Source organism: Falco rusticolus, chromosome 8, assembly GCF_015220075.1.
Source record: "Falco rusticolus isolate bFalRus1 chromosome 8, bFalRus1.pri, whole genome shotgun sequence".
In the NCBI taxonomy this organism is placed as follows: domain Eukaryota; kingdom Metazoa; phylum Chordata; class Aves; order Falconiformes; family Falconidae; genus Falco; species Falco rusticolus.
The window spans coordinates 47,795,795-47,809,819 of NC_051194.1; the positions used below are offsets into that span (position 1 = coordinate 47,795,795).

General features: G+C 38.2%; 1 protein-coding gene across 1 annotated transcript in view; it reads right to left on the reverse strand.

The window, feature by feature from the left end:
* Positions 1-14,025, reverse strand: part of TTN (titin) — a 238,738-nt gene that overhangs the window by 55,293 nt on the left and 169,420 nt on the right. Inside the window, 25 exon segments of the mRNA XM_037397744.1 lie at positions 19-318; positions 525-809; positions 928-1,248; positions 1,350-4,316; positions 4,413-4,706; positions 4,848-5,147; positions 5,384-5,665; positions 5,749-6,057; positions 6,170-6,472; positions 6,574-6,873; positions 7,306-7,587; positions 7,706-8,008; positions 8,096-8,398; positions 8,489-8,770; positions 8,861-9,011; positions 9,857-10,005; positions 10,102-10,416; positions 11,111-11,410; positions 11,519-11,815; positions 11,906-12,223; positions 12,311-12,610; positions 12,712-12,841; positions 12,941-12,973; positions 13,065-13,213; positions 13,621-13,929. Of these exon segments, the coding sequence (XP_037253641.1) occupies positions 19-318; positions 525-809; positions 928-1,248; positions 1,350-4,316; positions 4,413-4,706; positions 4,848-5,147; positions 5,384-5,665; positions 5,749-6,057; positions 6,170-6,472; positions 6,574-6,873; positions 7,306-7,587; positions 7,706-8,008; positions 8,096-8,398; positions 8,489-8,770; positions 8,861-9,011; positions 9,857-10,005; positions 10,102-10,416; positions 11,111-11,410; positions 11,519-11,815; positions 11,906-12,223; positions 12,311-12,610; positions 12,712-12,841; positions 12,941-12,973; positions 13,065-13,213; positions 13,621-13,929 (9,282 nt within the window).

Genomic DNA, 14,025 nt, shown 5'->3' on the forward strand with positions numbered 1-14,025 from the left:
GCATAAAGGCATACTTACTTAGGGGATCTGTTGCTAGAACTGGTTTTGGTATGTCAGTTGGAACACCTGACCCATATTCATTTACTGCTGTTACTCTAAAGAAATATTCATTTCCAGGTACAAGGTTAGCTATTTGGAAACTCGTTTTCTTTAATTCTGCAGTGACTGTTCCCCAGGTCTTCCTGTCAGCTTCACGTTTCTGCAGGATGTAATGAGTCACTGGGCTACCACCATCATTCTCCGGAGGTGCCCATGAAAGATGGCATGACATCTTGGTGACATCTGAAACCTTGAAGTCCGACACAGGTCCAGGAGTATCTATAAAGAAATTTCAATTTATGCTAGTCTTTTCTTCTTTATTAAGTTAAAATTAAAGGGGCTAACAGCTTCGTACACAGGAGGAGTTAGTGTCAGCTGATACAGTTGTGCTTAAAAATGGTAGCACCCTGGGGTCATAAAAATTCCTGCAATGAACATTCAACGTAGTTAAAAAATTATCTAGACATATTTCTGTCATTACTTACCCAGCACTCTGACGTTCACAAATACAGCTTTTTCTCCAGCTGCATTAACAAGTGTCAATGAATATTTGCCTGAGTCATCACGTGTTGAATTGGGAATGACACAGAAGGCCATAGTGTCAACTAGATCAACTTGTCCTTTTCTGATAACATTATCAATACCCATTCTCCTCCAGGTGACTTTTGGTGCTGGGCGACCCCTAACAATGGCAAAAAGTCTAATAGGGCATCCTGCCCTGACTATCACTAACTTTCTCATGCTTGCATCCAACTCAATCTCAGGAGGTTCTGAAAGACAAAATGAAACAATAAAATGAAAAGTTTAGCACACAAAACAAAATAAAACAAACCTAGTACAAATAAAAGACTGTATGTAAATACTCATAAAAAGGATGGGAAAACTCACCAAGTATTTCTTTGGGAGACACAGCTTCCTTCAGTTCAGCTGGTCGGCCAAGGCCAACCTGGTTTTGGGCAGAAACTCTGAACTCATATAATTGGTTCTCATCGAGGCTGGTGGCTGTAAATTCTGTATGAATAATTTGGGCAGCAACATTGCATCGTTTCCATCCTGCTTCAGGATCAGCACCCTCAACTTTTGGTCTAATTTCCACAACATATCCAATAATTGGAGCACCACCATCATACACTGGTTTTCCCCAGCCAAGTGTTATGGAACTCTTTGTGCTATCAACCACTCTCAGGTTTGTGGGAGGACCAGGTGGTTCTGAAAGACAACAAAAATGACAGATAAGAACACAGTTGTGAATCCAGCAATCTGTTATGTTAACATTAAAAAAATTACAGTAGAATACAGTGGTATCATACCTATTGGATCTTTTGCTACTACAGGTCTTGATGGCAAGCTTGGTTCTCCAAGTCCAACTTCATTTTCTGCACTGACACGGAACTGATATTCATGACCAGGGATGAGGTTAGTAACCTTCTTGCGTCTCTCTGGGATTGCAGTCTTAGTAACAGGAACCCATCTTAGCGATCGTTTCTCTTTCCTCTCTAAAATGTATCCTGTAATTGATTTGCCACCATCATATTCTGGTGGATTCCAAACTACAGTCATCTCATCTTTGCTAACTCTTGTGACATCTGGAGGGTCAGGGCGTCCAGGTCTATCATATTTTGTTTTGGCAATAATTGGCTGTGTTTCTGTTGGTGGACCAGTGCCAATTTTATTCTCTGCACGAACTCTGAATATATATTCATTACCTTCAATGAGCCGTGTCACATTTGCATGGTTCGTTAGGACAGAGGAAGAGTATGTAGACCAAACCATACGCTTGCTTTCACATTTTTCCAGGATGTAGTTCTGTATTTCACAACCACCATCATCTTCTGGAGGGTCCCAAGTAACAGTACATCTATCACTTGAAATGTCAGTGACTTTCAAGTTTCTTACAGGACCTGGTTTATCCAAGACAATAACAGTAGCATATGCTACAAAACTTCCAGCTGTGTTAGTTGCAGTAATCACATATTTCCCACCATCACTACGTCTTGATTTTGTGAGAACAAACTTAGATGTGTCAGAAGTTGTTTCAATACTGACTCTTGGAGATCTGGTTAGATCTGTGGCATCTTTGTCTTTTGTCCATACAACTTCAGGCTGTGGTTTTCCTCTGACTCCAGCCTCAATTCTAATTGTTTCACCTGCTTTGACAGTTAACACTCCACTTAACTTCAAGTCTAGCACTGGTTTTTGCAGATCTTCCTTCACAACAACTTCAGCTGTTTTTACCCAGTCACTTTCACCTGCCTCATTCTTGGTTTGAACTCGGAATTGGTAAATCTTATTTTCAACACATTTATCTACCATGTAGTGTGTTTCCTTAATGCTGCCTTTGTGAACCCTTTCCCATTCATCTGAATCTTTCAATTTTCTCTCAACATGATAACTCAAATTGGGACTTCCACCATCATAATCTGGCCTTCTCCATTTCAGATAAACAAATGTCTTTCCTTTCTCTGCAATGTGAAGATTTTCTGGTGGTCCGGGCTTGTCAATAGGATTGATGGCAAGGATAGGAGTCTTGGTCTCAATGCAAGGACCTGGACCTATTTTGTTTTCTGCACAAACTCTGAAGAAGTATTCACGGTTCTCTATAAGATTTGCCTTTACTAATCGTTTAGCAATATCAGAGGAGACAATTGACCATCCCCTCTGGTTAGGTTGACGGTACTCTACTATGTAATTTGTAATTTCAGAGCCACCATTATCCACTGGACTCTCCCAAGTGATCATACAAGAATCTTTTGTGACGTAACTTGTTTTCAGGTTCTGACATGGTCCAGGTCTGTCAAGTACATTAACAACAGCAAAAGCTTGAGCATGTCCACAGCTGTTCTTAGCTGCTATAATATATTTGCCATGATCAGATCTTTTGGCTTCTTTCACTTGCAGTTCAACATTAGGTAGATCATGGAGTATTTCAACACGCTTTTCTTGGACTAGTACTTTGCCATCTTTAGACCACGTTATGTCAGGATCTGGCCTGCCTTTTACTTTACCAGCAATACGGATTGTTTGGCCTACTCGGACAGTAATTAAGTCCCGACAGGTCACATCTAGGCTTACTTCTGGAGGAGAAAGAATATCCTTTGCAAGTACAGTTTCTGCCAGTTCTCTTGGTTCTCCCTCTCCCACAATGTTGACAGCTTTTATTCGGAATTTGTATTCATTTCCTTCTATTAAGCCAGGTACTCTGAAAGCACACTGTCTAATGAGTTCATCTTTATTAATCCTATTCCACTGCGTAGTTCCAGTTTTCTGACATTCCACAATGTATCCCAGAATTGGGCTGCCACCATCCTTGAGGGGCTTTGTCCACACAAGATCAGCTGTTTCTTTGGTTTTGTCTTTTAATTTTGGATTTATAGGTGGCCCGGGAGGAGTGATAGGACGTGATGCTTTTATTGGATCAGAGCTTGGAGATGGTTTGCTTAAGCCCACCATGTTTTCTGCAAATACTCTGAATTCATATGTGTTGCCTTCAAAAAGACCAGTGACTCTATATTTCATATCAAGTATAGGTGCCTTATTGACACGCACCCATTTACCAGATGCTTCCCGACGTTCAAGTATATAACCAGTTATTGGAGTTCCACCATCAGATTTTGGTAGGGTCCAAGACACTGTTGCAGCATTTTCTGTAACATCATAAACAGTTGGTTTACCAGGTGGGGATGGTGGATCAAACATATGTTTTGCAACTGTTGGTTCTGAATCAAGCGGTGCACCAATGCCTATCTTATTTTCTGCCCGAACACGGAAAATATATTCACAGCCTTTCTGCAGTCGTGGAACCTTAATTTTTGTGTGACTTGTTCCAGAGCTAACCACTCCCCATGTTTCCTTCTTTGACTGACGCTTCTCCACAATATAATTTATTATAGGACTCCCACCATCATCTTTAGGAGGGCGCCAAGAAATAACCATATGTTCTGGTGTTACTTCAAGAATATTAATAGGACCAGTTGGTGGGCCAGGAACATCCAGAACTGTAAGGTGCAGAGCAACAGTTTTGCTGCCAGCTGCATTAGACACTGTGAGTAGATATTCTCCTGTATCTTTTCTTACACAGTCCTTGATGGTAAGTACAGTTGAATAATTGTCAGTCTCAATCTTGTATCTGCCATCTGTTTTAATTTCAACGTCATCAGTAACCCATTTTGCAGTAGGAACTGGCACACCCCTCATAATTGCAGGAAGTCTCACTGTGGTGCCAGCTTTAACAACAAGACCTTCAATTAACTTCACATCTAGTTCCACAGATGGAGGTACTGAAATTAGAGAAAAACAGAAATTACTTTTTTAGGATAAATGTTTAAAGAAAGAGATACAGAATCAGCAAAAACCACAAAACCCCTAAAAATTACCTAGTTTTTCTTGACACTCTATGGGTATAGTTGTATCTGGAAGGCTAAGACCAACAATATTCTGAGCTTTCACACGGAATTTGTATATTTTTCCTTTTTGTAGGCCTGTCACAACACAGTCTAGCATAGGGACCGTCTGGAACTTTGTCCACTCATCTGCACCGTCTTCTTGATATTCCACCAAATATCCAGTTATCTCAGCACCACCATCACGATCTGGTCGATTCCAAACAAGGGAAACTTCAGTCTTGTCAACATCTACATGATGCAGATTCTTTGGTGGCCCTGGAGGATCTTTTAAAATACAAAACCAAAATGGTTACTCAGATGACCAATCTATGGTAGCAGTGTACTGTGTTCGCATTAATACCACAAGATGATAAAAAATTGCCAACAATAGGAACAGAACAAATTATATAACCTAAAAACACTTACGCAGTGGATCTATAGCTTTAATAGGCTTGAGTGTTTCCACATATGGACCTCTACCAAACTGATTCTCAGCTGCAACTCGGAAGACATACTGAGTCCCTTCCACCAGATATTTTGCCATGTGACTGCGTTTCTTGGAGGATGATGAGATGGCTACCCACTGTGCAGAAGCTACATCTTTCCTTTCCACCACATAGTTGGTAATGACAGAGCCACCATCATCTTCTGGTTCCATCCAAGTGAGATAGCAAGAATCGCTTCTAACTTCACTGACTTGCAGATTTCTGGGTGGACCAGGCTTGTCTAATATTGACAAAAATTGAAACTGTTACTTATTTGATAACCAAGGCATTTTTTTACAAAACTTAGTAAACTTCACAAGAAATTAATGCATCTTATATAATTTTTAGTCCTTTTTTTTTTTTACTATGTATTTCTTATAACTTAGTTTCTTGATATTTTCCAGGCATTCCATTACTTCTTAATCTCTAATTATAGACTAAAAGCACGCAGTATAAAAGGAACATGAAAGAGATTACCTAAGACCACAACTTTTACTGAAACAGTCTTTGAACCAGCTGGATTTTCAACTGTCAGAGAGTAAATTCCACCGTCTTCATGGATAGTGTTACGAATTTCAAGCTTACTGCCAACTCCTGTAACCTCAATATCAGCTTTGGGTGAGACTTCACGATCTTCTTTCTTCCAAGAAACTTTTGGGAATGGAACACCTTTAATAACAGCACTAAGCCTTAGAGTATCTCCAGCTTTTACATGCTGTTCTCGGGCCATATTAGCATCAAGTATCAGCTCAGGAGGTTCTGAAATCAAAATGATATGTTTTTTTAGAAAATGAGGGGAAAAAACCCTCTTAGGTAAACTTATCTGATTTTATTAAACTCACCAAGTCTGTCCTTTACTTCTACTGGATCAGGAACATAGGCTGGTTCAGATTCACCTGCTTCATTGACTGCCTTGACCCTGAACTTGTATGTCAAACCCTCAGTAAGGCCAGTGACTTTGTATTTTGTTTCAGGACAAGAATCTGCTGTAAGATTAGCCTTTTTCCATTCTTCATCTCCAACTTTCTGATACTCAACAATGTAGCCTATTATCTTGCCATTACCATCATGGCGTGGTGGTTGCCAAGACAAATCAACTGAATTTTTAGTTTTATCTACTGCTTCTGGATTAATAGGTGGACTTGGTTTTGCTGTTTAAAAAACAAAAAGAGAAAGAAATGGGGAAAAAGGAATCCATTAAATTTTTTTTCTAACTGAAGAATACATTGAAATTTCAATGAGAAATGAAATTTAATACTTTACCAATTGGATCTCTAGCAAAAATTGGCTTTGAGGGTGGACTAGGATCACCAACACCAATTTCATTTTCTGCTGAAACACGGAATTCATATTGACAGCCTTCAAGGAGGTCAGGTACTTTGAACTGAGTACTGGGGAAAATTGGGTCTTTAGTAACTCTGACCCATCTTGTAGCCATTGTTTCCTTCTTTTCTACAATATAGTTTGTTATTGGCTTGCCTCCATCATATGGTTTGTTCCAAACCACTACTGCAGAGTCTTTGGTAACATTCTTAATGATGGGTTGCTCAGGTGCATCAGGAACACCTTGGGGACAGGGGAAGAAAAAAAAAAAAAAAGGGTTTAGAAGCACTACAAACAGAGTAAAGATTAAAGTGTCAAAGTAAGATTGCAAATGAATGACATACGGAAACGGTCCTTGGCTTTCATCTCATCAGAGATGAGCGGATCGCTTATGCCGTAAAGATTTTCAGCATAAATTCTAATTTGATAATCTCTTCCTTCAAGCAGCTTCGGAATTTTGCTTGTTGTCTTAATTGTGGCAGATGTAACTGGCATCCACAGGTCTCTGTGTGCATCCCTCTTCTCAACAATGTAATTTGTAATTTCACTGCCTCCGTCATCTAATGGAGGTTTCCAGGAAATTACCATATGATCTTTATGAACTTCATCAAATACAACTGGGCCTACTGGAGGCGATGGGCGATCTGTTTAAGAAAAAATAAGGCATACCCACGCTTTTATATGAACTTCACATAGCAGCATAGATTAAACAGTTGTCAATACAGTAAATATATTATGAAATCAGAAACCTGGCATCACAGATTTAAGAAGGAATCAAGACCTCGAGACTATTCTTGTTAATACGTGTTTGCTTATAAGTTAGTTGGTGATTTATGTTTTCTACAGTGTTGACATTCTCTAAATGCATGCAGACATTAAATTATTCAGGCTGAATAAACTAAGCCAGAGTTTACTATGTACTTAAAATTAATAAATTGTATTTCAGTACAAATGAGAATGCAGCAAATCAAATTAATGTAATAAAGGATACATTTTAATAATTACATTTTATAAATTCAATGAATTCTAATCACTACTAAAAATGACAGACAATAGTGTTATTCAATAAAACCTACCAACAACATTAACTTGACAAAATCCTTTTCTTGATCCTGTGCTATTCTCTACAGTAACACAGTATTTGCCTGAGTCTTCACGAACAGATTTTAGTATCCCCAAGCAAAGAGTTGTAGGAGTTGTCTTGATCTTTGTACGGTCATCTTCTTTGACAACAATATCATCCTTTAGCCAAGTAACCTTTGGTGTGGGCTTGCCCGAGTAACGTCCTGTCAGGCTGAAAGCTTCACCAACTCGAACAATAAGCTTGTCTCTAAAGTCAAGATCAAGTGATGGAGGAGCTGAAAGACAATATTAAAAAACACAATGCCCACAAATGTCAGCAATTTTAATAAGAAAAAGTAAGGAACCAGTAAATATAATCGCTGTTTTCAAAAGAAATATGAAAAAGATACATACCAATTTCATCCTTGCATGTGATTGGTTTTGTGCAAAATGATGGCTTGCCTTGCCCCACAATATTACAAGCACTCACACGATATTCATAGGTATCACCCTCTTTCAAGCCTCCTACAGTGTATTTCCTATCAAGCATTTTCTCCTTTGTCACTCTGTGGAATTTCTCTTTTCCAATGAGACGGCTCTCTAGAACATACATGGTGATATCTGAGCCTCCGTTATATTTTGGAGGGTTCCAAGTTAATGTAACAGAGTTCTTGGTAACTTCTTTTACTTCCAGGTCTTCTGGACGGTCAGGAACAGCTGTGAATAAACAAAAAAAATATGGTAAATGCATTTTTTGCATATTCATCCCATATGACAGTAATCCAAACCCCAAAGTATACTTACTTATTGGATCTCTAATGACAATCTCTTTTGTTGTCTCTGTGAATGGACCCATGCCAATTATATTCTCAGCTGCAATTCGGAAAAAGTAGGCTTTCCCTTCAGTGAGTCCCTGAACAGTAGCATTCTGTCTTGTAACTGTGTAGCTTACTGGAGTCCAGGCTCTATGGTCAGATTCACGTTTTTCGATTATGTAGTTGGTAATAGGAGAACCACCATCATCTTCTGGAGTAAACCATGTCAATTTACAAGAGTCATTGGTTAGGTTCTCAGTAAGGAATGGCATTCCAACTGGGCCTGGCACATCTGAGAGCAAAGAAGAAATGGAGTATTTAAGTTTACATGCTGAATGTTATGAAATTTTACTTGTTCGCAAGGACTGAGGTTGCTATTTACCTAGCACATCAACAATAATAGTCTTCTTCCGCTCACCACCGGCATTTTTAGCAAGAAGAGTGTATAAACCCTGATGGCTTCTTTTGCAATTCTTGATGACCAAAGAAGAACTAATAGCTGTTTCTTCAATTTTGGCTTCTTCTGGTAAAGCTCGGTCATCTCTGCTCCAAGTCACTGTTGGAGCTGGCTTTCCTGAGACATATGCTATGATCCGAATTACTCCTCCAGCATGAACAACAATCCTGTCCCTGACACTTGCATCCAAATTAATATCAGGAGCCACTGTGGGAGGTGAACAAAAAAATTAAATGTTTTTTTTTTTTCTTACTTTGACTTAAAGGTACTAAAAATATAAACATAAACCATAAATACCAATTCTGTCCTTCATTTCAATGATGTCTGTAACTTCTCCAGGCTCTCCAATACCAGCAGCATTCACTGCTCTAACTCTGAATTTGTAAAAGCATCCTTCTTTTAATCCTGCCACAACGAACTTAGTTCCTCTAACTTCTTTATCTTTTACCTGTAAGAAAACACTGTAATGTCAGCTAACATTAAAGTATCATCAATTTCTTTGTGATGTTTGAAACTAATCTTAAACCAGATGTTGTTTCAGATTTACAAGCACAAGGCAGTTTTAAGCATACATGAATCCTGCTCACAAAGAATTCTTGAGAATCCATGTAAAGAAATATAGGACACGGACATAAAAGCTATTCTGAAGTTTCACTTTTTTAATAATTCTAACAGACAAGGATGTTACACCAATTGTAACAGCCTGTAGTCTCAGAAAAATTACATGTATTATTGGACAAATAAAGTCATATAAGTGAGAGTGGCAAAACAAAAAGGAATTCTTTGGGTTTTTTAAACCCCAATATGAAGCCTGTTTACCTGGAAACAGTGCAGGGAATTTAGGTATTATTTAAAATGTACTCAAGTGTTTATGGAGATACAAAAAATAGCCAAGGTATGCATTAGTTAAATTTTCAGTAATGCATTATTGAAAAAAGTAGGAAAATGCGGAGATGTGGTAGTTGCAAATGATTTGGCACCAGTGAGACTTACTTTTGTGCCAGTTCTAACTTGGTCTTGTCTTCTGTTCTTTTATCAAAAATTACCTACATATTTTCTCACATCTTTAAACAGAAATTTAAAAATTATTTAGGAAACTACAAAATTAACGATGTTGTGGTGGGTGTAGTCTTACATTTTAAATATATGAAGATAATAATGGTGCAAAGATACGAACTTTAAGAAAATAACTTGCATAGTGAAAATCTGTAAACTATGTCTTTTCTGGTGTGATTTATTTTGATGGACACACAGAGAGAAGAAATGCAAATTCTGTTATAGTTTTCCACCTACCCGTTCCCATTGCTCCGTTCCTTCCTCTTTATACTCAACAATGTAGCCAGTGACCCTAGAACCTCCATCCTTTAGTGGTGGACTCCACTCCAAGTCTACAGAAGACTTTGTCCAATCAGTAACTTTTGGAATAGGAGGGCCAGGTGGGGCTGAGAAACATCATCATACCATTACATCTTAACAATATATTCTTTGTTATTATTTGAATATTTTCAAATTAAACAATAGGAATCTAAAATATTTACCAATAGGATCTCTACAAATTGCTGGATCAGATGGCATGCTTGGTGGACCAACACCAGCTGCATTGATAGCTGAAACACGGAACTGATATTCAGAGCCTTCAATAAGACCTGTAACTTTGTATGAAACCCCCAGTGTCATAGGTTTGATAGGATCACGGTTAACCCTCGTCCATCTCTTCCCAGTGGTCTCTTTGCGCTCCAGCCAGTAACCAGTAATAGGAGAGCCACCATCATGTTCTGGTTCTTCCCAATTTACAGTCATTGAGTCACGTGTTATACTGCTGACTGTTGGCTTGTCGCAAGGTCCAGGAACAGCTGTGGGAAGAAATTTACACATACTTGTAAAAAAAAGCTAAAGGAAGATGGAGGTAGCTAGAGAGCAAAAATAGACCCATGCACTCACATGGTCACAGCCGCATTAGACAGTTACCTATCTGCATGAGACACTCTCCCTCATTCACCTTCCCATCCCTATTCAGGTACATATACTTCTGTGAACCATAAAATATCTTTCCCTCAAATAACAATTGTCAAAAATGACTTTTTCTTGTGTTCCTGGATCAGTACCTCATTTCAGTGGCCAGCCTAACCTTGGATGTTTGAAAAATTATTTTCTCTTGCCAGCTTAACATTCCTTCTACATCAGAGCTACTCTGCCTAATTTCTCTTTTAAAACTTAAGGCAGAAAATTGACTCTTCCTGATCTCTGAGGTCAATAATGTCTCAAATACAACAGAATTATCTGAATCTTATCAGATAACCGTTATTAGTATATTTAAACCTTAAAAAATCATGAGTTTGTATTTTAATATATAACAAGGAGGGGGGAAGTATTTTTAAGTACTGCATGTGCTTTTAAGAAGTAACTACTAATGCTAAAGCTCTTCAAGTTATTCTAGAAAATTTATTTATGTGAATTGAGAAAAGTAGCAGTAGTTTTTAACAGATGCTGTACACATGCCAGCATATGAAAATGACTGGCATAATTTGAAAGCATATTCCTACTTACTGAAAAGGTTTCGTGCTGTTTCTGGTTCACTATCCAAAGGTTCTCCAATACCATACTTGTTCTGTGCCATAATGCGGAACACATATTCATGGCCTTCCATCAACTTGGGAACAGTGAATAAGCATTCCTTAGGCTCATTAGTAACAGGTACCCATGTCCTTCTATTTGCTTCTTTTTTCTCTATGACATAGTTTGTAATCTTAGAACCACCATCGTCTAATGGAGGAAGCCATGATATTGTCATTTTATCAGCCAAAATGGATTCGAATTTAATAGGTCCCACTGGAGGTCCAGGACGACCTAAAACATACATTTTTTATAAAGAAGAATTAATTCAAATGCTATTAAAATAAAGCATCACATGAACGCTATCAATTAATGCAATGTACAAGAGTTATTGATATCTACCCAGAACATTTAGTCTCATCTCCTTTGAAGCAGTTCCCAGATTATTTACAGCTGTTATAGTATATAAGCCTGTATCACTTCTGCGAGACTGTTGAATCAATAAAGTGCAAGTATCGTCACCAACAATCTTGTTGACATGCTGATCATACAGCACAGGTGTTTTGTCATCTGGTTTCTTTGGAGAAGCTTTTAGCCATGTTAATGTGGGGAAGGGCACACCCTTTATTTTGGCCACAATGTTAACATCTGTTCCTTCTTCAACCTCCATAAATTCTTTGAGTTCAATAGATGGTGGGCCTACAATGAAATGTTGAAAAAATTAACATACAAAAATACTACATAATGTTAAAATGAAATTTGTATTTACTGATACCAGTTATTACTTACATGTCTGGTCTTTGACAACAAGTGGACCAACAGTGGCTGATGGCCTACTGGGACCTGCTATATTTACAGCTTTGACTCTGAATTCGTATTCTCCGCCTTCTACAAGATCCTCAACAGTAAACTTTGTTTCTTCCACGTCACGTCTGTTGCATTGCTTCCAAGTCTCTTTCACTTCTCCAGTACGATCCCAGCGGAGACATTCAACATTGTAATGTGTAACAGGAGCTCCACCATCATTCTTTGGTGGTTTCCATGTCAAGCTCACTGTGTTCTTGGTTACAAGGCCAATCTTTAGTTTAATAGGTGGATCAGGAGGATCTTCACAAACAGAACAAAAATGTGAATAAATCCACTGTACAATACCATCTGGTTTTAAAGAATTTATTTTACTTTGATTTTACTTACGGATTGGATCCCTGGCTGTAGTCCGTTGGATGGTTTCAGCAGGAGGGCCAACACCAAAACGGTTTTCTGCACGTACCCGGAAGAAATACTCTTGTCCAGATATGAGATCAGGTACAACAAAGGAAGTACTTCCACAGTTTGCATTGACTTTAGTCCAGGCCTTCCCATCAATAGTTCTTTTCTCTATAACATAGCCTCTGATTCTATCTCCACCATCATCATCTGGCATCTTCCATGAAAGTTTACAACTACCTCTTGTGATATCACTTACTTTTAGGTCTTTTGGTGGACCTGGAACATCTATTAAGGTAAAAAGCACAACAGAAACAAATTTACGTAAGTATGTTGAAAAATATGACTAAAACCTACTATTTGAATACTTTGATATGTGTAAGCCATACCAAGGACATTGACTCTGACATGCACAGTTTTTTGTCCTGCTTTGTTCTTTGCTGTAATACTGTATCGTCCAGAATGACTTCTGTTGCACTCTGGGATGATAATCACTGAACGTGTATCAGTGGCTTCCACCTGTGTATTATAGAAAGAAAGAAAAGTTATAGATCAACTTCACATATTTATGTTTGAAAAATGCAACAATAGTAAAGTTACAAAAGTTGTGTGCTTTACCTGAGCTTCTTCAGGTACATTATGACCACCCTCCTATAAACAAAGGGAAATAAACATAAATATAAGAGGGGATAGGCTTAAATGTCTAGAAACACAGGTAGAAAAAAGCTTTTATTTTGCTAACCTTTGCTGTTGTCTTTGCTTTTCCTTCAAACTCCCAAAATGATTTTGGAACTGGACGACCCTTGATAACAGCTGGGATTTTAATTGTCGTGCCAGCACGACAAGAGAGGAAATCCTGTGCTCCAATATCAAGGAAGATTTCTGGTTCCTCTGCAAAAGTATTTCAATATATAAATTTCAAAAGCTACTGAAAGTAAATTTTTGTCAGCACTGAGCTAAAACCCCACACAAACATGCGGAATCCATGTTTATGTGAGAAAGGTTGGGTGTGCAAAAAGGAAGCTGGGGAGTATATGGATAGAAAAAATTTTGTTGTCATTTCTTCATAAAATATACATTATTTCCTTAGTATGACTGCAGGTGGTCATCAGTTTTCTAATGGATCCAGCCCTGGTAATGGTCATCATAACACTTTAAAAAATGTGTGTCAATCTTTTGTTATATTTTTACATAACTGTTCTGTTTTGACTTTGGCTTGCTTGGCATCCTGCTTGAACATTCCCAGCAGTAGATGGCATTTAGATATAAATACCTAAATTAATCCCCAGAACACTTACCTAGAATATCTTGGACAGGTATTTCTGATGTCGCAGGACTTGGTTCTGATTCTCCAGCAGCATTTACAGCTTTCACCCTAAATCGGTATTTTCTAAGCTCTTTCAAGTTGGGAATAACACATTCACAAGTAGGAAAGAGTTTGTCTCCTTCATTCACCTTCTTCCAGTCAGTACTACCTTCATCTTGCATTTCAACAATATATCCTTTTATAGGACTACCACCATCCTTTTGTGGAGGCTTCCATGCAAGAGCTACAGATGATTTGGTTTTGTCTTTGACCTCTGGGCAAGACGGTGGACCAGGCACAACTTTTAAAACAAGAGCAAGTAAAAATTACCTGACAGTTAGTGCCTGCATGTATTTTTTTTTAATAGTTTCTAGAAGAATGCAAGTATTTTCATTTT